The 25,053-nt window shown below is 52.5% G+C and overlaps 1 protein-coding gene across 4 annotated transcripts; it reads left to right on the forward strand.

Annotated features, from left to right (window-relative positions):
- The first annotated feature begins 1,694 nt into the window (after window positions 1–1,694).
- Window positions 1,695–24,233, forward strand: WIPF2 (WAS/WASL interacting protein family member 2). Of its 4 annotated transcripts, XM_077806275.1 has the most exons (9): window positions 1,709–1,795; window positions 6,840–6,892; window positions 15,112–15,238; window positions 16,316–16,448; window positions 16,967–17,089; window positions 17,821–18,483; window positions 19,724–19,933; window positions 21,451–21,552; window positions 22,385–24,233. In XM_077806275.1, the coding sequence occupies exons 3-9, from the start codon at window positions 15,176–15,178 to the stop codon at window positions 22,423–22,425; spliced, it is 1,335 nt and encodes a 444-aa protein (XP_077662401.1). In that variant the 5' UTR covers window positions 1,709–1,795; window positions 6,840–6,892; window positions 15,112–15,175; the 3' UTR covers window positions 22,426–24,233. The 4 variants fall into 4 exon arrangements, with proteins under 4 accessions (XP_077662400.1, XP_077662403.1, XP_077662401.1 ...); XM_077806274.1 differs by lacking the exon at window positions 6,840–6,892 and having other exon boundaries at window positions 1,695–1,795; XM_077806276.1 differs by lacking the exons at window positions 1,709–1,795; window positions 6,840–6,892 and adding an exon at window positions 12,718–12,804.
- The last annotated feature ends 820 nt before the right edge of the window (window positions 24,234–25,053 follow it).

A 25,053-nucleotide genomic window follows, 5' to 3' on the forward strand; every position in this document is an offset into this window, starting at 1 on the left:
GCAGCTTGGCTGAGGCTGTTTGGGTTCTGAGTTTATGATTATTTTACCATGGGGTGGGAGGAAGACTTCGGACTGGAACTGGCAATAAAAGCGGCACTGTCTACTGAGAGGCGTGTCCAGCACCTGAATGATTGCAGCAGCGGGTCCGAGCCCCAGCCGGGCACCAGAACCGCACGGCGTTGGCCCTAGGCAAATGCAACCTGCTGAGTCTCTAGACTCCAGGCCAGGCCAACCTGCCCCTTCTCATTCAGTTCCACTCGTCACACCCCATGGGGGAGACAAACGGGGCTCTGCGTGGCGTAGCCTTTCGGGAGAGTCTTTCAGGAGAGGCCTTTGTAACCCACACACCTCCTGGGCGTGGCATTGTGTCCCATCTCGTGGCACCAGACCACTTAGAGAGAGACAATGAGTCTGCTCTACAGCCTTAGCTACAGCCAGTTGGCTTTTAGCTCATGCGGAAGAGCCTCTTGCACTAAGCTCCAGAGATCCACAGTTCAATCCTGCCTGGTGCTGGCCGGGGGCCTGTTGGCGTTACACCTTTAAAGTCCAAGGTCCCTAACCCCCTTTCGCCCGAGTGCGTCTCTTGAGAGGGGAGGTTAACCTACGGGCTGGCCGTGCCTAGGATGGCCGTCTCTGTAGTGCATAGGGTCTCTATCCTAAGCCCATCAACCCGGCCAGCTGGCGTGTGTATGAACCCCATTGTGGATTTCCTAGGACAGCTACCTCAACAGAGGGACGCTCCTGAGAACACCGGGACAGGCACCAACCTTAAGTCCATGTGCCCTTTCCCCCGGCTGCGCCCAGAGGTGCTCCCTAGCACTCTGTGTGTGACTCCCTGCATGTTCCCTGGGCTCCAGGAGCCGGGCCCCTCAGCTGTTAAAGCGGGGTGAAGCAATTTGGGGGATCCAATTAGTAGGAAGGATCGGACCCCTGGCACCGAGTTCCTGAGTGTGGGTTATCGGGGGGGGTGTGTGCGCTGCGCAGAGAGGGACATGGCCGTCACCCCAGGAGAGAAGCTGGCAGAAGACCCCATGTGGTGCTCCCAGCTGACACCCTGCCCCCCCCCCCCCGTAGGGTTGCTGGGGGTCTTGTGACGTAGCTGGGGGGGCATGAGGTTGGCTTAAGATCATTGCATTTTGGTGCAGCATGATGACGTCATATAGTGGTGTGATGTCACCGAAACAATAAGTAGAGGCCTACTGAGGTGTGACATCATTTTGGCGCAGTGTGATGATGTCACGTCATGCTGTGAAATGCCAGTACCCCAGGCTGAGGGCAGGTGGCAGCCTCAGCTCCCCAGGCCTGCGGACAGGTGGGTCCCAGGGTGCTCCAGGGTCTGGCAAAGGGCCTCAGCAACCCACCCCCACTCACTGGTCCTAGGGCCCTATGTGACCTTCCCTGCATGGTGGCCCAGGCCACACAGCTCAGCGACCTTCCCAATAGGCGTACATAGCAGCACTTCCGTTGGACCTTCCTAAAATGGCCACAAAGATGGTTTCGCTTGACCTTCCCAACAGGGCAGGGGGCTGCTGTGTGACCGGGTGACCTCGCCAACATGGCCGCATACTGGCAGTCCATATGACCTTCCCAACATGGCGTCTTCAACCTGTCCAAAGCGTTGAGCGTCCCGTCGCGCTAAAACCGGACGGGGGGGGCGTGTCCTCTGCCCATGCGCAGAGGGTGCCCCGGCCGCCATTTTGTTTGGCCGCCGCGGCTGGGGGCCGGGGAGGTTCGCTCATTTCCGGGTTGGCGGAGGCAGGAGGCCCCGGTGCGGAGCGAGTGGCGGCGGCTCCGGGTGAGCAGGAGCCCCGGGTGGGCGGGGCCCTGCGCCGCTGGGGGCTGTGACGTGCCAGAGCCCACAGGCGCCGGGGGGGGGGTCTGCCCGGGGGCGGCCGGGCGGGGCTCTGCGGGAGGGGGGCTCTGGGGCTGGGCCCGGGGGGGGGGGCGTCTGCGGGAGGCTGGGGCCCGCGGGAGGGTCGTCTGGGGCTGGCGGGGGGCTGGGGCCTGGGGGCCGAAGATCCGCACGGGGAGCCCTTGCAGCGAACGGGGTGGCTCCGATTCCCTGCGGCCCAGTGGGGTGCCGCCCCCCGCCCCGCACTCCCTGGTTCAGCCCCTCCTGGATGTGTCTTGCCCTTGCGAATTGCCGCGGGCTCGGTGCGGGTCGGGGGGCTCTCGCCAGCTGTTCCAAGGGTCTGTGTTGCTCCCTGCATGAGGAAGGTGGGATTTCCCTTTCCGGGGGGGGGGGGGCTCGTTCCTCTCGGCCCGCTGTGTCGGTGCTTCTCTCCCACGCCCTGGCAGCACCGGGGGTGCGTGGCATCCCTGCCCCTGTGGGACGCTGTTCGTGTCGCTCCCGTCGCACTAGCTGGGAAGGAGGCTGCGGCCTTATCGGCATCGCCAAAGCACCGGCCTCTGCCTGACAAGCTGCTTGTGCTGCCGAATCTTAAAAGGCCCCTTCTTCTGTGAGAAGAGACATAGAGTTCTTCCCAATTCCCCGTCCGTCTCCCAGTCATCCCCCACTCCTGAACGCGTGCGCCTGCCGGGGTCCCTCGGAGCCCTCTCCGACGTGTGGCCACTCTCCCATGAAGGACTTGGACGGTCAGCCAAGGGAGCGTCAGTCTTGGGGCAGAGGATTACCCGTTCTCAGACTCTCACAAGCATCTTGACCCAGGTGTTTATCCCTGCTCAGGCTGTTACCTGCCCGGCCTTTAGCCTTCTCAAAGCTAGGTTTATGTGCAGATGAGGAAGAACAGGCAAACAGACTGCCAGCAACATACTTGAGAACTTGGCTAGCGTGTGATGGGTTTGTCTCTGTTGCTGGATTTTAAGGAACGGGCTGCAAGAGAACACCTCAGTTTCATCTGTAGTCTGGGGGAATCTGACAAGCCAATTGCAGCCAGGGAACTCTCCTCCTGGGCCATGTACAGAATTGCCCAACTGGTCAGGTGCATGATGGGGTTTCTTGCTTTCCTCTTAAGCATCAGCTCTTGGCTGCAGTTAGAGGCAGGGTAACAGCTGGGAAGGACCAATAGTCTGATCTGATCTGGTAAATTGTGCATTGCCATGGTTCTAACTGATCATGTGATAACCTGGCTCCTGCAAGGAAATGCTCAGCATTAATCCTTAATGTATGCTCCCCCAGCTTCCTGCTCTGTGCTTCCATTGTAAATCTTTGGGGTTCCCCGTGCAAAGTCCTTGTTTTAACAAACAAACGAGAAGGCAGCTGATAATTGTCTTATCATGGCTTGAAAGAAACTGGTGTCAGGCCAATGTGCCATGGTATAAGCACTGTCCTTTCCAACGCCCTTGCTCTGCAGAAGTAATATGGCTTATTCCTGTCCTTTATTATTCTCCTGCTTTTCCAGGCTCAGGTTTCGCCTGCGCAGGGACTGTGACTCTTAGTCTGTTATAGGCATTTGTCTGTGTGGTATCTTGGTGCCCCCAGATAATCTTCAGGGCTCCAGAACTGGCTGCGTGTTGGGGGCTGTGTATGGGAAGAATATCTCTGCACAGTCGGAGTGTGTGCCAGGTGTCTTGGCGTTGAATTTTCTCTTGTCACTGCATTCTGTTGGCTTGCTCATCTACTGTCACCTAATTGATGGGCTCTCTCTCTCTCTCTCTCACTCGGCTATTCAGTCCCAGCACAAGACTGTACAGGGAATGTCTTGTACTGGAAGAGCCAGGGAAACTGCATGTCAGGTTTTGAGGGGCTTTGGCCAAATCTCATGTGGGAACTGGGTCTGGAACGACAGGTCAGGTGTGAGAGGCGGCAGCAGCAGAGCTGGGGGTGGGTAGCCTGGGACTGAATTAGGGAGGGATTCTCAGCCATCAGCAAGCAGTGTGTTACAGGCAGTGTGGCCTGATGGCTAAAGCACTAGACTGGGATTCAGCAGACCTGGGTTCTACTGCTGATGTTAGAACAATACTACCGTTCTACTCCTTTTTCTGGGTGACTGGGAAAGTCACTGCCCCTCTTTGTGCCTGTTTCCTCATCTAGCAAATGAGGTGGTAATACTCGTCCGCTTTGTAAAGCGCTTGTGATCTGCTGATGGCAAGTGCTGGGTAAGAGCTAGGTTATTACTGGTGTTCTGGGGTCCGTAGTGAGTATTTTCCAAACCGCAGCTTGAGCTAGCTTCCAAGCTGATGCATCTGGAATGAGTATCTCACACAAATCCATTTGCAGTTAATAAGCTATGAATAATCCATCTCTGATTCAGTAGCTCTGAGAACCAAATTCATTTAGAGAGAGACAATGGCCCCCTTTGCAACTGTTCAGGAGCCTTGGCAAGCAGTTATTTTAGTGTCGCCCGACGGGATGTTGTGGAAGCAGATGTGAATTGCATGTAGTGATCAGCAGATAAATGAGTGCACCGCTCCTGGCACCTTGAGAGCACTTCACAGGCATTACCAACAGTTCCTTGCAGCCAGCTGGTATCGGCATGGAAGTCGTTCTTTGCTGAAATGCAGGTGTTGTACATGGAGGGAGGCAAAGAGACACCTTCAGGCCAAGGACGAAGTGCAGCTTAAGCGCGCCAGGACGGGGATGTTACAGCTTCTTCCGTGGGGTTGTGCAGGTGTCCTAAAATTGGGCTGTGCTGAGGATAGAAGCATCACATGGGGGAGTCATTTAAAGGAACCACTGCAGAGAGCATATTTCATGTACTGCATGCAGGTGGGAATGTTTGGAAAGATGCCGTGGCTTTGTCTGAGGCCCCTCGTTTAGCTGTCAGCAGCCTTGGATTCTGCTCTGCCTGCTGCTGACCTCTTTGGTGTGGCCCGTGGTGGCCCTGCTATAGAACGCCAGAGGCGCTTGGTGAAGCTGATTCCCCTTCACGGTAGTGCCTTGACCGCTGCTGAAGGAGCCGATGCAGTTTCAGGCAAGGTGTGAATTTGTCCGGCATCATGCAGGAGAGCTGATTTGAATGTGCTCTCTGAGGCAGACCCACCTGCCAAGAATGTCTCCTCCGGTGCTGGGCTGATGCCTGCGTTAGTGTTCTACTGCCAGGGCTTATTGCGGTTGTCACACTCCTGGGTAGTTTGGCACACCCGCTAGGTCTCTCGGCTCGCTCATGGAGAGTTTATTGGAAACGTCGTCAGTTAGGCTCTTGCTGCAAATTGTCGAATGACGTTGCAAGATTCTGCCCAGTTTCAGCTCTCTCGCTGTATTGCTTCGCTGCTTAGGGCTCTGAAGGGGCCCAGCCCCCCCTGCGTGACAGTGAGCTGTGCATTGGGCCAGAAACTGCCCAGACCGGTCGCTTCCTGAAGAAATACAAAGTGTCGCATCCAGCAACTTCGCATACGTTCGACATGTGTGCTGCACCACACAGCTGGGGGGAGAGCAGGCTGTCCATCGGATCTGCACACAGATTGCCCCCCTCTCTCCAGACATTATTTCTTTGCAGCTGGGCCGTTGCTCTTCGGAGCCAGACAGGCTGGCTTGATTTACTATCTTCCCCTTTCACTGGGTCCGTTTGAGTGGTGTTCATAACTTGGTGCTAAATCAAAGCCCTACTTTATCAAGTCATGGCAATGTGTGAATTTCTGAAGCTGCTCAGAAGCGAGCTGTCTCTGTGGCTCTGGCCCCAGGGCATTAGCGCCAGCAATGAGAGTCGCTGCTTGAGACTTCCACTCCGTTATTGGATTTTCTGTTCTGACTGGATTGGCTCTTCATGCATTATCTTTGAAGTGAGGCGTGACAGTCACCTGCATGCCAGTGGAGAGGTGAGGGCACTTGCTCCAGAGCGGGGCTCTCGCCGCCGGGCTCTCTTCGCTTTCAAGCGATTCTGTCAGGGCGTTTGGTCCTCAAGTCTGTCTGACCTACTTACTTCTCGCTCTTTCAGAGGGCGAGACAGAGCCATTCTTCAAAATAAAAGTAGGGTTTTCACTGCGAAACAGACGTTGCCTGGGGGAAAATGGTCCCTAGTTAGACATCCCACGAAAACAAACTGTCTTCTTTCATCTCCTGGCTTCCCAGTAGCACTTACTGAATCAATTCCCTCTCTGTGCTTCTGGGGCACAGTAACAGCACTTAGTACTGGAGCGTTTCACAAAGGTGAGTCCGTTTCGTGGCCCCCATTTTGCAGAAGGGAAAACTGAGGCTCTTAGTGGCTGTGACTTGCCATGGGTCATACAGTCAGTGGTGGAATTGGGATTGTGATTTGGAGACACTCTGGTTGCATGGTCAGGATGAATGAGATGCTGCCATTGCCCCTGACAAGCAGTCTTGGCTTCTCACCTCCCATTAGCCCTACTCCTGGTTCTCCAGAGCCCGTCCTTGGACACCAGAGCAGCAGCTCCCTTGGAAGCGCTGGCAGCTCTGGGAGGCTATTACTTGTCTCCGTGCACGAGGCAGAACAGGACAGAATCTTTCTTGCTGGCGATGCGTGGCCAGAACGGACCCAGGGTGACTTTCGTGTCCCACTGGAAGTGCTACAATGGCACAACTGTAGTGCGACAGCTGCAGCGTAGACATGACAGTACCGGGAGGGGCTTCTCCGTCCCTGTAATAAATCCAGATGTTGTAGCTAGAATGAGGGAGGAATTCGTCCATCCACCTCGTGGTGTCCACACGCGGGTGTAGGTCAGCTTAATGACACCATATGCGGGGGCTGACATTTTTCACAGCCCTGAGCGATGTAGTTAAGCCAACCTCACTCTGTAGTGTAGACCACCCCGGGGATGACTCTGCCAAGGTTGAAATTTTCTTGTTTAAAAATAAACCTGTTTAAAATTTGAATTTAGTACGGACTATTTATTATAATGTGCTATAGACACTATAGATTGATTATAATCTCTCAAAACATTTCTCTACAAAATAAACGTGGTGTTGTCTGTAATTCCAGTTACCACCCTAGCGCAGCTGGATACAAATCAGGAACAAAAAGTGAATTAGCTGGTAAGTAAGCAATGTATCATTCACCACTTCGTAACATTTTACAAATTCTCAGATGTAAGCTAGATAATTGCTTAAATAAATGTGGATAGCTACAGCGGCTCCTCCTAGGCGGCCAAGCAATGGAGCAGATCTCGTGTAAAGGCTCTATTTAGTTGTAAATCAACATGTTTAACTGGTTAGATCAATCAATTAGAATGTGCTTTTGTTCAGTTATTTTCTAAAGTCCCAGTGGAAAACTCAGGTTAAATCAGCCAGTGAACTGGAGGCTTTGCATTGAGTGATTAAATCAGTCCATGGGGCTGGGTACTGAGCTCTAGTCTGCAGGTGTGTCAGTTTCACCCCCGTGTTGACACAAGACCTTTCTTACACTTACCCAACCCTTGCAAAACACACACGCCCCTGCAACTGGAGCTGTTGTGGTGAAGGCCCTAACACCTGCTCCTTCAGCTCCTGTTGACTTCAGTGGGAGCCTTGCCTGAGTAAGGACTGCAAGATTGTCTTAATCTAGTGGTCCCGGGTTATGCACAATGGCCTATGGCTAAGACATGGCATTAATAAAATGATTTGGGGATCCACATGGACTATCCACCACACCTGGCAGGAAGATGCTTCCATTTGACGTCTTTCCCAGAGTGCATAGGTAGTGGTGGGGATAGCAGAATGCCTTGCAGGCTGGATTGCAGAGAGAGCAATGTTATAGTCTTGCCATTGGCAGTAGAATTGCATATTTATGCCATAAAGCACCCATATGGCTCTTCCAGCATAACACTGGGCCCATGTGTAATGCTTTTGTGTCTTCAGAACTGTGTACAAACATTGAGCGATTGTATAAATGGCCCAATATCACTCGCAAGCACTGAATAGATGGGCATTGGGCTTGTAAACTTGCTCCTAATTGCTCGTGAACTGCAGAACTGGTTAGAAGCAGCAGCATTTTTAGCCACTTAGGTTTAAAAAAACATACAGCAAACTGTTTCCTGACTGCATCTCTTCTCTCTGTGAGGTCATCCTCGCTTTGGCTCAGCTCAGGGTAACCAGACTCTCCTGGTGGAATTCCATTAAACGGTTCCCACATTGTTACAGCAAGGATTGGCCATTTGTGGTAGCTACGCAAAATAACTTGCACTGCATGCCTGTTCCTTGCCCTGCATAGTCTGGATTATAAATTGGTCCATCTCTGCTTGGCCCGTGCCTAGGAAAACCCTGCGAATACTTGGCTATGTCCCTGGGCCCAGGAGCCTGCTTTCGCTAGATCGCATGGAAGGACGAGAGATCTCTCCCCACACTGAAAGAGAAGAATGCAAGGGACTGTTGTGGCCAGTGCTGCCTCCCAGGGCAGTGCTCAGAGATCCCAGCCTGTGAAAGAATCCCTCCTAGAAAGTGGAGGAGGCAGGCAAACCAGTACGTCCAGTCCCTTGTGGCCTACAGGGGAAAAAACAAAGGATAGCAAAAGGAACAAGTTAAAGGCCAGAGACTTCCATGGAACAAGAAGGGCTGAGAAGGTATCTTTGAGGAGTGCTCCACAGACAGCTGGTCCGTTAATAAGTAAGGATGGGTGGGAATAACTCAAACTGCGAAGAACGTAGAACTCATGGGAATAAAGAAGAGCAGTCTGGACAGCCCTGAGCCCAAATGTCTGCTCTGTAACTTCATAGCCCTGCAGCCCGAGTCAGCTGAGATGGAGCAGCCCTGGTGTTTTATTACAGTGTGGACACACTCAGAGAGGGAGTCAGGAGAAGACACGGGCTGGGACTGGCCATCGTGGGGCCAAGGAAGTGGCCACCGGTTAGGGCGCGAGAGGCAAAGTTCCCTGCAGCACCGCGTCCAGGCATGAGGGGGTGCCCTAGAGGTGAAGATGCGCTCTTACAGACCCTTAGCACCTTTTGAAAATGATATCAGCCTAGCCAGTGACGTCTCCTCCGCTTCTGCATTGCTCAGTGCTGAGTCTAATTTCATTGGACGTTCTCCTTGCCTAGTATATTCTGTTGTTGCACCTAAATTCTGCTCTGAGACCGTTCTCCTGGCCTATATGAGATGAACTAAACAATAGCCCTTTTTTCTTTTCAATTGTGAGAGTTTAATTTACTTGGAACATACAAGCAGCTATTTGAGCTCTTAGTGGACGGGGATGTTGGATTACTGGCCGTTGCTAAAGAAATGTAACTTTTATTTGAACTATAAGCTACTAACGTCAATCAAACAAAGGCACTGGGGTCCTTTTTCCTCTTGCAGCATATTGTTTGGTTGGAGGCGTGGGTGGTGCAGTTGAATGCATCCCCCTTTCCCCTCCCCAAATGCCTTTATGGGGTCACATTCTAAAGCCTCAGAAAGCCCTTGATTCAGTCTCTATTTACTGTTGTCAGTTAAATGATCAGTAGAGGATTTTTTAAAATAAAATGTTGATAAGAAAAGTCCTCTTGTTAGTTTTCGTCACATGCGTCCCCATCCCTCTCTGCACCTCTGTTGTTCTGTGGCGGGAGGGGGAGGGAAATCCCTAAGCTTTTATGGGAGGGGTGTTTCCTCCTTGCCAGATCACTGTTTCCTTTGCTTCAGTTTGATGTGATGACAGGATTCCTTGATCCTGCTGACACTCTTCCTTTGCCAAATGAAGAAAGTTAAGATTTCTGGAAAGCTGTTAATTCACGGCCCAACTTGGCAGCCCTCCAATGGAGCAAAGCTCCCACTGAGTTGCAAAGCGGGGTCTTGCTCCATTGAGGACCCTGGAATTTGGCCCTGAGGCATCTGAAACTTTTGTTCAAGGTTTGTTAAAAATGCACTGTCAGGGCCCGTGGGTTGTTAATAATTCATGATGAGTGTCTGAGTCCTGCAAACTGAAGCAGGTATGTCTGTTTGCACTCAGAGATGGGCCATGTGTCTGAGAAGCTCTGAATTGAGATGGCAGCTTGCTCTCTTAAAACATTTATGGTACATTTTTAAAAGCCTGACTGACCCTCAATTCTGAGATATTTTGCAGAGTAAATTAGTTATGTAGCAACCTCTGTGCTCTTCAGAAACAGAGACTCAGGAATGTCGCACTTCAGGGTTGGGTCTGGGATACTGAGTCCAGGATCTGGAATACTTTTGGGGTGCTGAAGAAGGAAATTATGGAAGTGCTCTAATCTTGTGTATAGTCTAAAAGCTACTATAGCTACATCCAGCAATCAGTCCGGCATCATAAGGATTGGAAATTCCACTCCAATCTGCAGTTCAAAGCCACTGCCCTCTGTGAGGATGAAATGTTTTCTTCATCTTGGTTTGCAAATGCAAACTAGCCGTAGAAGCATTGTAACTATGAAATATGAATCTGGCACGGTACCCAAATCCCTTTGAAAGGTGAGGAAATGTGCTCCTGACCTGTGAAAGGCACTGCTGCATCTCCAGTGAAAAGTCCTGACTGGATCAATACTGAATGCTTTAGAAAACAAGTTATTTCCCTTTACAGCACATCTGGATTTCACAAATGTCTAGAAAGTTTAAACTACTTCCAGCATGGGTTTGATCTGTGTGGATTTTCGAAGGCTAAGCACAGTTGGTCACTACAGTCCAGTGAGCTTCTGAGCATGAAGTTTGGCTTAGTTATTCTTTAAAAGGGTGGGGGAAAGGACTTGTTCTTACGCTCAATAGAAGTGCTTGCAAATAGACCACTTCTGATCTGGGTTTATTGGGCAGATGAACTAGTGTATAAGTTTTCCAGTGGGTGGGACACAAGCTGAGTTCTGAATGGCTACTATAAAGGATCTCTGTCAAAGGAGGCCTGGTTACCTTGCCATCCAAAAAACACTTGCCTCCTTCTGAGCTCTTCAACTGAAGAAACTGGGAAGAAGATGCTTCCTTTATTTTTATGTATAAAAGACCCACTAAATGGCAAATGTCTTTTTCCTCTGGTTTACCCAAAGAGCCTGGCTGTGTTCTGTGCTTTAGTCTATTACGGTGCCTTTTGCATGCTGCCCTGCTCTGGGTCTTTCAAATTGCTTCCACCACAAACCAGAGGCTAAACCGCCGGAGCGTATAAAACCCTTGAACGTTAAGATCTGTTTCCAGGTAAAAATCCTGGTTAATAAAGGACAAAGCAAATGAAATGCTGGGCATCGGCTGTCTTAACTGCATTGTGTCAAAGGGGCGCGTTTCCCATAAGGTGCAGACTCAACGGGAAGGGCCTGTAAGTGTTGCTGTGAGACTCTTCTGCAGTTTCCACAGTATGCATCCGATGAAGTGAGCTGTAGCTCACGAAAGCTTATGCTCAAATAAATTGGTTAGTCTCTAAGGTGCCACAAGTACTCCTTTTCTTTTTGCGAATACAGACTAACACGGCTGTTTACTCTGAAATTTATCAGCTGTGTTGACTGTCTTCATGAACCTAACAAAAGATGTGGTGTGGTTTTTTTTTGTTTTTTTAAGATTCCAAGATCTAGATTACTTCAGCCTTCGTTTGGAGTTTTCTTCTGGTTTCTCTCGGTATAAAGTAACGCGCTCCAATAGGGGCTGTTTTTTGAGCTCAGTTGAATTCATTGGCTCTTAATTTTAAACCTGACCTTTGCTGAGGGGTTTGTAGCCGTGTTTAGTTGCAGGATATACGAGAGACCTTTCCCAGATCTGAGGAAGAGTGCCGTGTCGCTTGAAAACTTCTCTCTTCCACCAACAGAAGCTGGTCCAATAAAAGATATTCCCTTGCCCACCTTGCCAAGTGGTTCATCCGTAATGTGCATTGGGCCACACGTTAAAATGAAGTGACCTGGTCATTAGAAATCTAGCTCCCTTTTCTCTCTGAGCTGCTTTAGCTTAGACTCTTTCTGCTTTTTTTCTTCTAGGGCAGAAGCTTTATTTGAACGCCTGTTTCAGTAGACTGGGACTTCTGCTCAATGTAAAGCGTTCAGAGATTAAAGTGCATCCATAAGTACTGTGAGAATCTTTCCCCAACCAGCCCCACAGTCACTCAGTTTAATTCTGCGGGATTTTCCCCTCTGTTCCACTGAACGACTGCACGTCAAACTGATGAAAGTTGAGTAATGATCTTCGAGGTACAGTGAGGTCCCAGGGGTCTGAAGTAGGATGTGGAAGCAGGTGTGCCCTGATTCTATCCTGGACTTTGCCAGTGACTTGCTTTGTGACCGTAAACAAATCACGTACTCGGTGTCTGTGGAATGGTGGTTGCAGCTCTTGGTCTAGCGTGCCTATCACAGTCGTCCGCGTATTACTTCCGTAGCATCTGAGCACGGCTGGTACTCGCACGGTTGGGCAGGATTGGTGTATGTAATGTTCAGGATCTATGGGAAGTGCTGTTGTGTAAGTACAGGGCTAGATAGCAACACCTTCCTTTGCATGGACTGCGATGGGGATTCCATCAGGCCTGATCATGCTCGTAGCAAGCTGCTGAACTTTGATTTCCGCTCAGTGGAGATCCGTTACCTTGCTGATAACTCCTCTAATCATCTGAATGCTCCTACAGGCCACGCGTCGAGAGGATGGGGAGCAGTTCTTCATGGCTTTGATATTTTTAAAGAGGAAGTTGGGTGCTAGGCATGGCTTTCAAATACCTCAGACTGAATCATAAATCTTTACCCCATGTGCATTTCCCAGCTGTTAGTGTAAGCTAATTACCCCAAGCTATTTTCATCTTCTCCGCCGAGCTATGAAATCACAGTATTGGCCTTGTGACATCACAGTCGCTTCTGTGGCAACAGGCGGTGCGAACATCAACACGAAAGCATGAGTTCATCGCAGGAAGGAGTGGGAGCACACGTGATGCTACTCAGGGAGCGAGCTCCTGTTCAGACACACCGAAGGCAGCGCAGACAAACCCCAGCCGAGAAATTTGTTCTCTTTCAGATCTGTTCTTATGTGCGAGTTCCTATCTGAGTGGATTTGATGTCTTACTCCAATTCACTTGCCTTCTCGATTGTTGTGAGGACAAGGTGGGTAAGGTAGTGTCTTATTGGACCAACTTCTGTTGGTGAAAGAGACAAGCTTTTGAGCTTACGCAGAGCTCTTCTTCAGGTCTGGGATTAGAGTCTGGAAAGTGCTGAGATGAGTAATAGCTGTAGATGAGATCTAGATTTTATTTAAAAGCAGGCTCTCATCCTGAAAAAGAATTCCACAGCGGTGTCAAAATGAAGAGCTGTTGTCTGAAAGGGCTCTTGGGTAGCTGGATTGCAGCGCTCACTTAGTGTGCCGTGTTCAAACAGGGAGCCTCGTTATTTAAAGAGATGTTTCTATCTGAATTTTTTTCATAGTAATGTTTCAAGTGCCACTTAGTATTACACTAAACAAAAGACTTAGACAAATATTTTTCTTCGGTTTATTTATGTATTTAACAGCAGTTTTTGTAGGGCCAGTTTCACTCTTTCCCGCTGTCTGTATGGCTCTTTCACCCACCAGCAAGAGAGGGACATTTTTAGAGAAGGGGTTGTAAAACCACAAATATTGGTATGTGGGCTCTAGGGCAGGGAAAGTCCTTTACGTTATTTTGAACTCTGTTTTTTTAAATTGACTCTTTCAGTCTGCTGGTGTCCCTTTAAACAAGGCAATACATATAAATGATGAGACTAGAACCTCCCTAATTTGCTCTGATCGTGGAAGAGTACTGTGGGAATGACGGGATTCTGTGAATTAGCATGAAAGGAAATGAACACAGCTTAAAAAAAAGCTGCTTTGATAACCTAAAATGTACATGATTTATTTAGACAATATGGGTTGCCTCACTAGTAAATTGTTCTATAGTTTATCTTGTAGGAATAATGAAGTCTTATTACAAGCCCCCATTGCAGCCTCTGTTGCTCACTTCCCACCTCTCAAAGGTTGGCCAGGGTTTATTTTCTGCATTATAAAGTATGTGGACTGGTACCATCTTGCTATGTCATGTAACTGCCTGTTAAACTCCTTGGTTTGCTTATGATGGGATCTGGGCAAGGGATCTGGAGCACATGTAACTCCTGCTTTGACAAGTGAGTCCTGGTGTTCATCACATTCCAATCCCATTAGCCGCTACTGTTTGAGAGTTTTAATTTTGTAATTTCATGTTGTCAGACTAATGGCTCTGACAGGTATCGGTGTCTTGCAGTCACCTGGTGATTCACCATCTTGTGCCTTTATCTACTTCCTCCACGGAAATGTTTCATTTGTGACAGTGGATGGTTTGTACAGGCTGTTCAGTACCCAGGTTATTCAAAGGCCTAACAGCAGCTGGTGGTGGCTGTGCTAGGTAAGGTAGAACTCAGATACAGTATTAGGATATTTCTATATGAACAGTTCAGACAGTGAAATATGCTCCCATTGGGCACTTTGGAGTCACTGTTAGAAATAACCTAGACACTGGGCCAGATTTTCAGGTACTCCGCTGGCCCTTTGCATTGGCGCCTGTGTGGGATCTGAACCTTTTTGAAAATCTGGCCGTTAATGCCTCCTTCTCAGGGATGGTTCAGGAAGAAGAGATTCTCCCCTGCTGTGACCCAGGGGTGCAGGCTCCAGGTCTCTTCCATCTCAAATGGTTCTTGATGATGATTTACACGATAAAAGATGTAGATACGTTTATGGCTTGTGGCTCCTGCCTGGGAATTCTGCAGCGTTAGCTCTTGATTTCCAGTGATGAGCTGTAGATGTCATGGGCCCGTTAAATCCTGGCGTAAGCAGCTGCCTGCTGTGGCGGAAGTGGTGTGGATTGATGGAGTGTAGGATCAAGGTAGCTGGTTTGTTCCTTTCTCAAGTGAGATGATTGGGTTAAAAATAAATTGAATTCTGGATGCTTTGCAGCTCTCGCCAGCCATGCTTCCTGGGCAAGTGCTGAGCCTTCTTTGCTAGGGACCTAAAAGCGGGTCCAGATACAGGGTCTGGGGGATACCCTGGGTTCCTACAGATAGTAGCTGCCCCCAGGCTGCTCTTCCAGGTGTGATTGAAGTATTTGCCTCTCAAGGAATCTCGCACCTTAAGCTGGCCAGGAGGTGGCGCTCGAAGCTCACAGGTATTGCTCTCCTGAAGCCAAGCCCTTGGAGAAGTCTCTGTACGGCGTGTGGTGCTGTATCCTAAAGCTCTGTGCTCAGCGTCCGCCTGTGATTCGCTCCCAGGATCCGCGTCGTTGGGGACTCTCAGAAAGGTGGAGCTGCTGAAGTGGGGTGTTTCAGACAGCGTGGCCCGCTCGTGCCAGTTGCTGTTCCTTGCCCTGGGACTTGCACGGTTGTGTTGCTGAAACAGTCTGCGGGTCCCTGACTGTTCTGTCTGAATTACAGGTATATGAGGGACCAAACGCTCCACGGACGCTAAGCAGACTGAGCCAGCCAGGAGTGGGAAAGGATGCCAATACCTCCTCCCCCTCCACCGCCTCCTGGCCCCCCTCCACCGCCAACCTTTAATCAGGTACGGCCCCGCTCGCCCCCTCTCTCTGGGGCTAGTGGCTACTCTGCCCTGCCACTTCCCTTCTCCTGGGGTGGCTCATGTACATGGGGTGCTTTCTTCACAGCTGCATTTTCTCTGGCTGGACACCCTGGTGCGTTGCTGGAGCTGTTGGCGGCAGCTTGAATGGGACTCCAGAGACTGTGTGTAACTGTGGATAAGTCACCTGACTCCTGCCCTCAGTTTCCCTGGCTGTGTGGTGGGGATCAGTGAATGCCCATGTGACACGGACGATGCTAAGTGCTGGAGACGTGTTGATTAATTCGGTGATGCTGTGAGATTGTGCCCTGTGTGCATGATTCTGATCTGGTACCGTGTGGTTACTGCCTGCTGCAGTAACCCCTCAGGGCTCAGCTGGGCAGCATGACGAGCCCTATGGACGTGTCACTAGCAGAAGTTCTGGTGTGAGACAGGGCCCTGCTCAGCAGCGAGAGCTAGGCGCGTTTTGGGCAGCGGGGGAAGTGGAGCTGGTCAGAAGCAGGGGATGAGACGAGGGAACAGGGGAAGTGAAGTTGCTGGTGGGCTAACGGTTGCCATCACCTGTCAGTTGGGAGTGGCGCTTCCTCCACCAAAGCCAATTCGAGGCGCGCTAGGGGAGGGCTGAGATCCTGTGATGTGGGGCTGCTGCCCCCTTCCCTCCCAAATGGCCCCAGAGGGAGAGCAAAGAATCTCAGGTGTGGTTCTTATGCCCCTCTGACCCAGCGGAGATGGGGATACTTATGTGTGGGGTAAGGGGGCGAGGACTGTAGCGACGCTCCTCTTGGGCATAGGAGGAACCTGCCCGGCACTACCTGAGAACTCTGCGTGTGCCTTGGTTTGGGTCTGGCGCGATGCTCCGTCTGGAAGGGAGGGATTGAAGCAGAGCTGCCTTGTGGTGGGAAGGGACAGTGCATTGCTGCCAGGGGCTGCAGTCAGGGTTGGAATGGGGGGATTGGGGTTGGTTTGTAATGAGACTTCCAGCCAGCCCGTCTGTACCAGCAGGGCTGGGAACGTGCCTGGCACTGACTTGCTTTCTCTCTGTAATGTCCCTCTTGTCTCTAGGCAAACACCGAGCTCCCGAAGCTGAGCCGAGATGAGCAGCGAGGTAGAGGAGCCCTGCTCCAAGATATCTGCAAAGGGCCCAAACTGAAAAAGGTGACGCAGGTCAATGACCGGAGCGCTCCAGTCCTGGAGAGTGAGTATCCTAGGCGTTTGCGTCCAAAGCGCCGTGCGGTGCCTCTTGGCCCCAAAGCCTCCTGTCCACCTCTAACTGCAATTCCAGTTGGTGTTCCTCCAAATTGCTGCCGTTGCTGGGAAGGGCATTTGTTGTGAAACTGCGGCAGCCCCATGGCTGCTCCGTACTGGCCGAGTTGGTTTCTTCCCACACCTTCCCTTAGAAACTTTTGAGGCCCCATGCTCCTAGGCGTACAGTCCTCGTTCTGTGAACACGCACTCACTCCTGAGCCAAGGCCTGGGGGAATATTGGTGCTCCAGCTGCAGACGTGAGAGGCACCGTTCAGTTAGTGGTCCTGGAGCGACAGCGAGTGGGGGTGAATAGAGCTGCTAATGCCCCGCATACACGCCCGGTGCTGCCTAATCTGAGGCATGCTGCACCTGGAGCTGGGATGCTTCAAATCAAAGCCGCGAGAAGGAAAGGGGCCCCTTGGGAGGGAGGCTGTGTTAGGGGCTGAGTTTGGACCCCTCTTGTTTCAGAGCCCAAGGGAGGAGGCGGCGGCGGCAGCAGCGGGTCCAGTTCAGCAGTGCTCCAGCCCAAAGGGGGCCTCTTCCAAGGGGGCGTCCCTAAGCTCAGACCTGTAGGAGCGAAGGACAACTCAGGTACCCAGTAAATCGCTTGCTGCCGTTGCTTACTCGTCACCAGCGTCGAGCAGGGGGGTCTGAAATGCTGCTGGGGTCCGGGGGCGCATCACAGCACGTTGCAATGCACCAGTCCCTCCGTGGCCCCCGCCCTCGCTAGGCTCTGGCACCTGATCTGGTCTCAGAAGGGCTGGGGGTTCTCACTGCATGAAACCAGGGTTACCAGGCTGGCCCAGACGGGGGAATGGTCTGAACACAGGCCTATGAGCCAGGCGATAATCCCAGTTTTTACAGCCATCCTGTCTGGGACTCTGGGTAAACCAGTGCATCCCTCTGTGCCTCAGTTTCCCCCATCTGTCCCATTAAGGATAGTTTATTTCCCAGGGTGGGATGAGGCTTGCCTTGTCTCGTGCTTTGGGAATGGCCCTAGGTGCACCAAGTGTTAACAGAAGAATGTTACTTTGCCTTTCTTCTGTGCATAACCTTGGCCTTCAGAACCTGCGAGGGTTAATTAGTGCTGCCTGGGAGGGGAGCTTTCCGCTCCCTCTGGAGATCCCTGTGCTTGCCATTCCCCCGTCCTGGCACTCTGCTGAGCTGAGCGCTCTGGCTCCGCCGAATTGTGTGCCGGGCGCTGGCTCCAGTGTGTCCCTTCAGACCAAGCTAGGCCCATCGATCTCCCTCAACTCAAGCCCTAGGCCGGCTGGGACCCTTTTCCTCCCTTGGCAAGTAACCCAGCTTTCTGTCCATCACAGACAGCTCCTCTGGCAAGCAGTCGCTTCAGGTTCCTGGCTCCAGATCAGCAGCCCCAAGACCCCCGGTGCTTGTGACCAACAGCCGACCTCATGATGACTCCGACAACAACCGGGCTTCCCCTCCCGAGCTTCCCCGGATGCAGAGACCCTCCTTGCCTGACCTTTCCCGGCCCAACAGCGCAGGCAGTACTGGCATGAAACACAGCTCGTCTGCCCCTCCGCCCCCGCCTCCAGGCCGCCGAGCCAACGCACCCCCCGCACCTCCTCCGATGCATGGCAGCAAAGCGCCTTCCTACAACCGGGAGAAGCCGTTACCACCAACTCCAGGACAGCGGCTCACCACAGGCCGGGATGGCCCCCCAGCACCGCCCCCCATCAAGCCCCCCCCATCCCCAGTGAATGTCCGAACGGGGCCAAGTTCTCAGAACCAGTCTCTAGCTCCCCCTCCGCCCCCCTATCGGCAGCCCCCCGGCGTTCACAATGGCCCTTCCAGCCCTATCAACGAGCTGGCCCCGGAGCTGCCCCAGAGACACAACTCTTTGCATAGGAAAACCCCGGGCTCCGTGAGGGGCATGGCCCCTCCTCCACCCTCTTCGGCCTCCCCGTCACTCCAGAGCAATCGACCCCCTCCGCCAGCCCGAGACCCTCCAAGCAGGGGAGCAGGTAAGAGCCCCTCCAGTGCGCCCTGCTCAGCAGCCCCGGAGCTAGTGTGGCCGTCAGGCAGCCACGCGAGACGCGGCTGCCGGCTCCTGATGGTTTGCAGCGGTGTAGCCGCGTGGCTCCCCAGGTGTGAGGAGAGACAAGGGGGCGGGGTGGAATCCCCAGTGCCTGCTGCGGGTAAGGGGCGTTCGTTTGTCAGGCTCACCGATGTGTTTGTCTGATCCCTGAGGGGGTTCAGCCTCCTCCTGGAACTTGTCCCTTGCGTTAGAGCCCTCGTTTGCAGGAGCTTCCTGGGAGAAAGTCAGAGCTTCAGGGTCTGATGTCAGCCTTTCCGAGCATGACTTAAGGCAACATTTTCTCTTCAAGCTCTTTGCGTTTTCTCCCGGATGCCCTCAGCTTCCCCCTCGCACGTGGCTCCGTGGCCGTGCGAGCATCCGCCTGTGGTCAGCCCCTGGAGTCGGGAAAGCACAGCACTCGTATTTTATCGGGCTCTTCGAATGCACCGTCCCGGGCTGCGCCACAAGGCTGCAGTTCTGCCTCGGTTAGTTGCCAGCTCCAGCCCCTTGTGGCCCTGCTGGAGTCCCTCAGTTGAGTCACCGCTACAGAGCTGGTGCATTATTCTGTCTAATTAACCTAATTAGGAACATGAGCTGAAAATGTCTCGTTGGGGCACGAAACAGCAGAAAGGCTCTAGTAGGTACTTGCCGAGCCCTGATCCTGGTGTGCTCTAGCCTGGCATCTCTGCCTGACCTGGAGTCTCGGCTGGCATGAGAGGGTAGAGTGGGCCCCTGAAAATACTGGCTTGAAAAATGTCCAGAGCCTGACGGGTGAGCTGTGTGCTGGGATTTTGCAATGGTAACGACCAGTCTTGTTGAACGTGGGCTCCCCAGCCGGCCGGAGGAGGGTTAGGTCTGGCGTTCTGTCCCCCGCTGGGCTGCCCACTGGAGAACTGGGCAGTACCTTCCGAGCGGTGGAATAACCCTCAGTGCCCCGTTGCTGGAGGATGCCTCACTGGAGAGTGCTGGGGGAGGCACAGTCCTGCCCAGGCTGCGCGGATGGACACGATGATCCAAGAGTCTCCCGGGCCCTTGTTTGCTGGAAGCTGGGAGTGGGTGACGGGCTGGATCGCTCGATGGCTGTGTTGTTCTGTTCATTCGCTCCGGGGCACCTGGTGTTGGCGGCTGGGCCATGGGTCTGACCGTTCCTATGTCCTTATCTGTGCTGATCAGGGTTTCTGTTGCAGCCCCCCCACCCCCGCCCCCGCTGATGCGGAATGGTGGTCGTGATGCTCCCCCGCCCCCGCCCCCCTACAGAATGCATGGGTCATCGGAGCCTCCGAGTCGAGGGAAACCTCCGCCCCCACCTACCAGGACACCTGCTGGGCCGCCCCCTCCACCTCCGCCCGTGCGAAATGGGCACAGAGATTCCATCGCCACCATGAGATCTTTCTTGGGTGAGTAGATGATGTTAGACCCCAGACAGAACCTGCCTCGGCCTGCTTGGGCAATGCAGTCCAGGTTCCAAACAGCCCTCTACAGATGCTGCGTTGGGGAGGCGCATGGAAAACTGCTGTTCTTGTAGGTCCTACGTAAACAAGGTGCGAGCCACTCCCTGCTGACGCTGCAGCAGTTCAGGCATCTTCATGGGTGGGCGCACGACTCTCCGGCAGCTCGAGCGTTCCTGGGTCTGTCTCCAGTACAGTGCCTCTGCTGTGGCTGGCTCTTGGGAGGAGAGCACAATGCTCCCTCTCTCCCTGCCCTTAACAGCCAGATGCTTTCTTCCGAAGGGTGTTATTGCAGGGCTGACTCTGCCCTTCCCCGCTTCCGGGGTGGAACCCCGCTATTGCTGTCCTCCTTCAGTTCAGAGAGGAATTCTGTTCCCCCCAGGGCATTCATTGCCTCGTGTCTCTCTAGCCCCTAGCAGCCTGGCTTCTGATACCATGTCGTGGTAGAATTCTAGCTCCTTTGGAGACAAGGGAGGATAAAATGGATGAATTTCAGGGTCTTATGAAGGCTTTAGGGGGTGGCGGGAAGCCCTGTGTTCCCTGGCTGTGGTGTCTATGCTGGCTACAGGGGTGGGAAACCTTCAGGAATCCCCACTCCTGCAGAGCACTGGGCTTAACTATTGAATGAAAACCTGCCGGCCTTGGGCAGCGCCAGGCATGAGACATGCTGGGGTGGGCAAACTCCCTGTGCGTTGCTCTGGAACCGGATTTGATGGAGGCTGAAGTGATCAGGTTCTGTATTTGCCCCCTGGCTTGGAGTCATGGGCCCCACTCAGAAAATCTAACCATCATCGACTGGAACTTGAGCCTCGTGAACCATTTGGCTCCTGTCTGAATCGGGTCCAGGCCCACTAGGAACAGAGGGTGGGGAGGGAGCATGTTCCAGTTAACAGGTACTGGGGCCCAACTATTGGATGAGGCTGAGGCCTGATTTCCACTTGCGCAGCACTCCCTAATGCTTGCAGAGTGGCTTTGCAGCTAGCGCAGTGAATGGAGGACCCCCGTCAATGGGGTCGTGTCTCTAACTGCGTGATTAACACCCGCTGATCGGGTTCCAGGGGGAAATTCAGCCCTGTGTCTGGAGCCGTTCTCCTTCGTCAGCCAGCCAGGCAGCATGGCACAGAGAGAAATGGGAACTTACAAGGGGAGGGAAAAATTCTCCTCTGGTTCATTTGTACTGACTTGCTTAGCCATACACTGTTTGACTCCGCTCCCCCGTGACACCCAGAGCATGACCAGGGTGGGTATCTCCATCCCCAGCTGCTCAGACTCGCACAGCTGGATCTCCAACATGCCCAGCAGCCCCCGCGAGTGGGGAGAGATTCTCCGTGCTCCCCCCCAGCAGTAGAGCGCTTCTGCGTCACTGGCTCCGATTGGGAGCTCCGAGAACTCGGGGTGCAAGCTGACCTTTTCTGTTTCCTCTCTTCAGTTGTCTTAGTTAGTTCACCCTTTTCCCTTCTTCCCAGATGACTTTGAGTCCAAATATTCCTTTCATCCAGTCGAAGACTTTCCAGCTCCAGAGGAGTATAAACACTTCCAGAGAACTTATCCCAGCAAAACGAACCGAGGTAGGTGACGGACCTAGCCAATGCGTCTCGCCGCTAAAACATCTGCGCCTGGTTGGTGGAGGACTCCCCAGTGCCTGTCCCGCTAAGCCACCTGGGTGGCACCTACCGCTTCAGAGCAGGAGGGCTAAAGCCACTGCTGAGCACTGCTGTCCACCGGCTGTCTGTGCAGCGAGCAGTGGGCTTTTGCCTTTCTATCAGCCCGTTGTCTTCCCTTGCTAGGCTTCTCCAAGCCCGCGCGATGGGTCTTTGCCCCTGTTCACACATGGGGTCTAACCCCAAAGGTGCCTTGATTAAGCTCATGGCCTGTGGCAATATTGTGCCTTCTAATAGCACCCCCCAGAGACCTGCCTCCGTCAGTGCAGAGCTTCCAGGGCTCTGGCCTCCGCACCTGAGCTCCCTGGGAGCCTGCTGCTGACAGGCACTGGCTGGAGATGCAGTCCTGATTTCCTTTCCCCCCCCCCCGCTCCTGCAAAACCCCAGGCCTCACACTGGGCTCCTCCATGGCTCGTTCGGGGGCGGTGGCTCTTTGCATCCCCTGGGTGGGTGGAAGCTGGAGCCCCAGGGGGCAGTGCTGGAAGCTGGGATGATAACGAGCCCGTGCACCAGTGACGGCTGGGTCTGTGGCTGTTGGACAGGGATCCCAGGTTTTGGGAATTCCCTGGGGGAAGTGGCCCATGAGTGCACAGATTCGGCAGCCGTTGGCCAGGCTGGTGTCCAAGGACCGATACTTGACACGGCAGCTGGTGAGGAGACCTTTGAACTGAGTGTCTTGGCCAGGAAACTCCTGTTCTTCCTGTTACAGCCTAACTAACCCGGCTTCCTTGCCTTGCAGCAACACGGGGGGCCCCGCCGCTGCCTCCCATCCCCAGGTGAAGTCCAGCTGCACTGCCTGGTTGCTCCTTGGCGAGGAAACAGACCTCTCCTTTCCTTGAATGGACTTTCCCCCCTGCCCCTAGGAACCTGCATGAGAAGCTCCCAGTGTCTTGTTTTGTTTTTCCAATGGTGCAAGGAACAAACAAACCCGGATGAATCCCCTCTCACCTCCATCTATGCATTCATACCTGGACTTACCTGGGTGAGTCCCTTCCTCCACTTTATAGCTGCAGATCCACGGGCCGCGCTGGAAAGAGGCTTCCTGCGCCACTCTGCAGATCTGTGCAAAAAGACTCTCCTGGTCCACAAAGTTAATATAACGTAGGGTGAACTCCAAGCAAGAAAGCCAGTGTGTGATGGCTTTGGGGCCAGAAACCAGCGTGGTGTGGACAGTACCCCCCGGTGCTCCATGCTAGGGCAGGGGCATGTGGGGTGGGGGGTCAGATTTGGAGAAGGGAGGGCGGGAAAGGGCCCGGGGGGGAGGGGGGTGTCAGATTTGGAGACGGGAGTGTAGGAAAAGGGATGGGTTTTTGAAAAGCGGAATGTCTAGAACACTATTGGCTGAGAACACTATATACTGATCAGGTCAGCTAAAGCAACAGGGTGCAGGAAGAGTTTAAACTAACATGGTTATTTACCCATGGTTATTTACCCACAGCAACTGCCATTTCCCCCCATGGATACAGCGAAGGGGACCCTACTGTCCCAAAGGAACATGGGCACACTGGGCGGAGCAAATGCTAGCTCAGGGCATGCTATCCCAGCCGTTCCAGAGGGACTGACCCCTGGCTGGAACATGCAGGCTGTTTGTGGGCCGTGTTCTGTCTGGGGATGCTGTCCATGGCTGCGTGGCCCTTCCTCAGAGCGCATTGTTGTAACAAATGGGCACTGCTAGATTTCCCCTCCTCCCCCCGGAAGAGAATTTGACAAGGCTAATCATTCCTGGTTTTTTAACGTGGTAACGGCAGCTGCAAGCATCTCCAGCTTGCCCCCTGGTTACGAGACGGATGGTAGCTAGCGGCCTGTGGTGTCGGAGCTTGCTGTATTGGGAGCGGTCAGTTTAATCAGACCGATGGGTTCCTGCGAAATGCTGTCTCTGCTCCCGATGGGTGGCACGGCCCTTCATGCCCTGCTGGGTACTCTGATTTTAATGCTAAATGACCAGATTTATCATTTTAACAGGAAGACTATCATCGTTGTAATGTTAATAAGCAAAAAATATGGAAACCCTGCTAAATAGGTTTTAATCTGTGGGGGGGAGATCAGGGTCCTTGTGTTCTGACTGTGGGTTGCCTGGCTAGAGAGAGTGTTTTCACACTATTTCTAATGGGGGGGATTGCCTCGTTTGGCCAAACTAGCTAATGACTGTTCAGATTCCATGGTTTCTAACAATAATCCAGTACCTAGCTGTTGTTTTGCCTTATACACTACTTCTGTCCTCCTGTTGGTACCAGATTGATGATTATTCTGTATATTTACTCTCTAACCAGGAGGGGTTACATTAATCATAGTTACTGATCTATTTTGTATGTTGTAAAAAGCTTGTAATATAGGATTAAGGTGGGCTTGTTGCAAGTATACTAAAATCCTCACCTTTAAACTGCTCTTTTTCTATGATGATGGAAATGTATCCTTTTTATGTTAGAACTAGGCAGCACTCATGTTGAGGACCACTGCCCGGTTACAGGAAATTTTGGGTTTGTTTTTTGTTTTTCTGGAGGAAAAATATCTGCCCAGCTTAGCTGGTTGGAAGAGAAGTTAATGCACTGTGCATTTTTGTTTAAATAAATTTTAAAAAAGGAAAAAAAGTATTTCCCTGTAATGTTCGCTTCCTGTGAGTCTTGTTTTGGAAGCAGAGGGGGTTCTTTTTAAAGGAAAAAATAAAAACCAATAAGCTTGAAATTGCATTTAAATAAAAATAATAAAGATGCACCTCTGTTCAAATCGCAACTTCTGGGCCAAAGCACTTTGCTATTAGGTGTTTCGAATGTTGTCTTGTATGTTTTGTGGTACTTCCACTGCTCGTCGGAGACCTGTTAGCGTTTCCTTCATCACCCTGCTGTGGTGTCTGTATGCCTTGGTCATTTATCGGTCGGTGGGGAAATGCAGGCGGAACCAGCTTTGTAGCAATGCGGGGAGTATCCAAGATGGTTCGGCCAAACTGGTCTGTGACTCATCAAAGGATGCTGCTAATGGTAGATCACAGGGAGCCCTTAAAGGAGGCATAGACTTGTTTGGGTGCGGAAGAGGGGCAGAAGGAAGAACAGGAAGATACCACTGTATGGCAATGTGATGCTTCCTCAACTAGCCTGACTTAAGTGTGCTTAATGTCAGCTTTGCTTAACGTAACATGGGGTTTGCTTGATTTTTTTTTTTTTTCCTGACTGCTTGAAATGGGGCCCTTGAGCCTGGGCTTTTTGTAGTAATAGACACTGCACCAACGAGGAGGTGTGTCCACCCCCCAAGAGATGAGCAATCAGTTTGGATGCTCCAGCTAGCAAGGCTCTGCTGTGCCCTCTTTGGGATCACAGGGATCGGCTGGAAACAAAGTTCCTAACAGTCCTGTTTTTCGTAGTCTTGCATTGCACCTGGAGCAGCTCCGAAGGGCTGCAGAAGGGAGAGGCTCGG

Source organism: Eretmochelys imbricata, chromosome 27, assembly GCF_965152235.1.
Source record: "Eretmochelys imbricata isolate rEreImb1 chromosome 27, rEreImb1.hap1, whole genome shotgun sequence".
NCBI classification, from domain to species: Eukaryota; Metazoa; Chordata; order Testudines; family Cheloniidae; genus Eretmochelys; species Eretmochelys imbricata.

Coding starts and splice junctions, on each gene's coding strand:
- WIPF2 (XM_077806274.1), top strand. CDS start 15,176: ATGCCAATACCTCCTCCCCCTCCACCGCCTCCTGGCCCCCCTCCACCG. Junction 19,934..21,450: donor CACCATGAGATCTTTCTTGG/GTGAGTAGATGA, acceptor CCTTCTTCCCAG/ATGACTTTGAGTCCAAATAT. Junction 21,553..22,384: donor TCCCAGCAAAACGAACCGAG/GTAGGTGACGGA, acceptor CTTGCCTTGCAG/CAACACGGGGGGCCCCGCCG.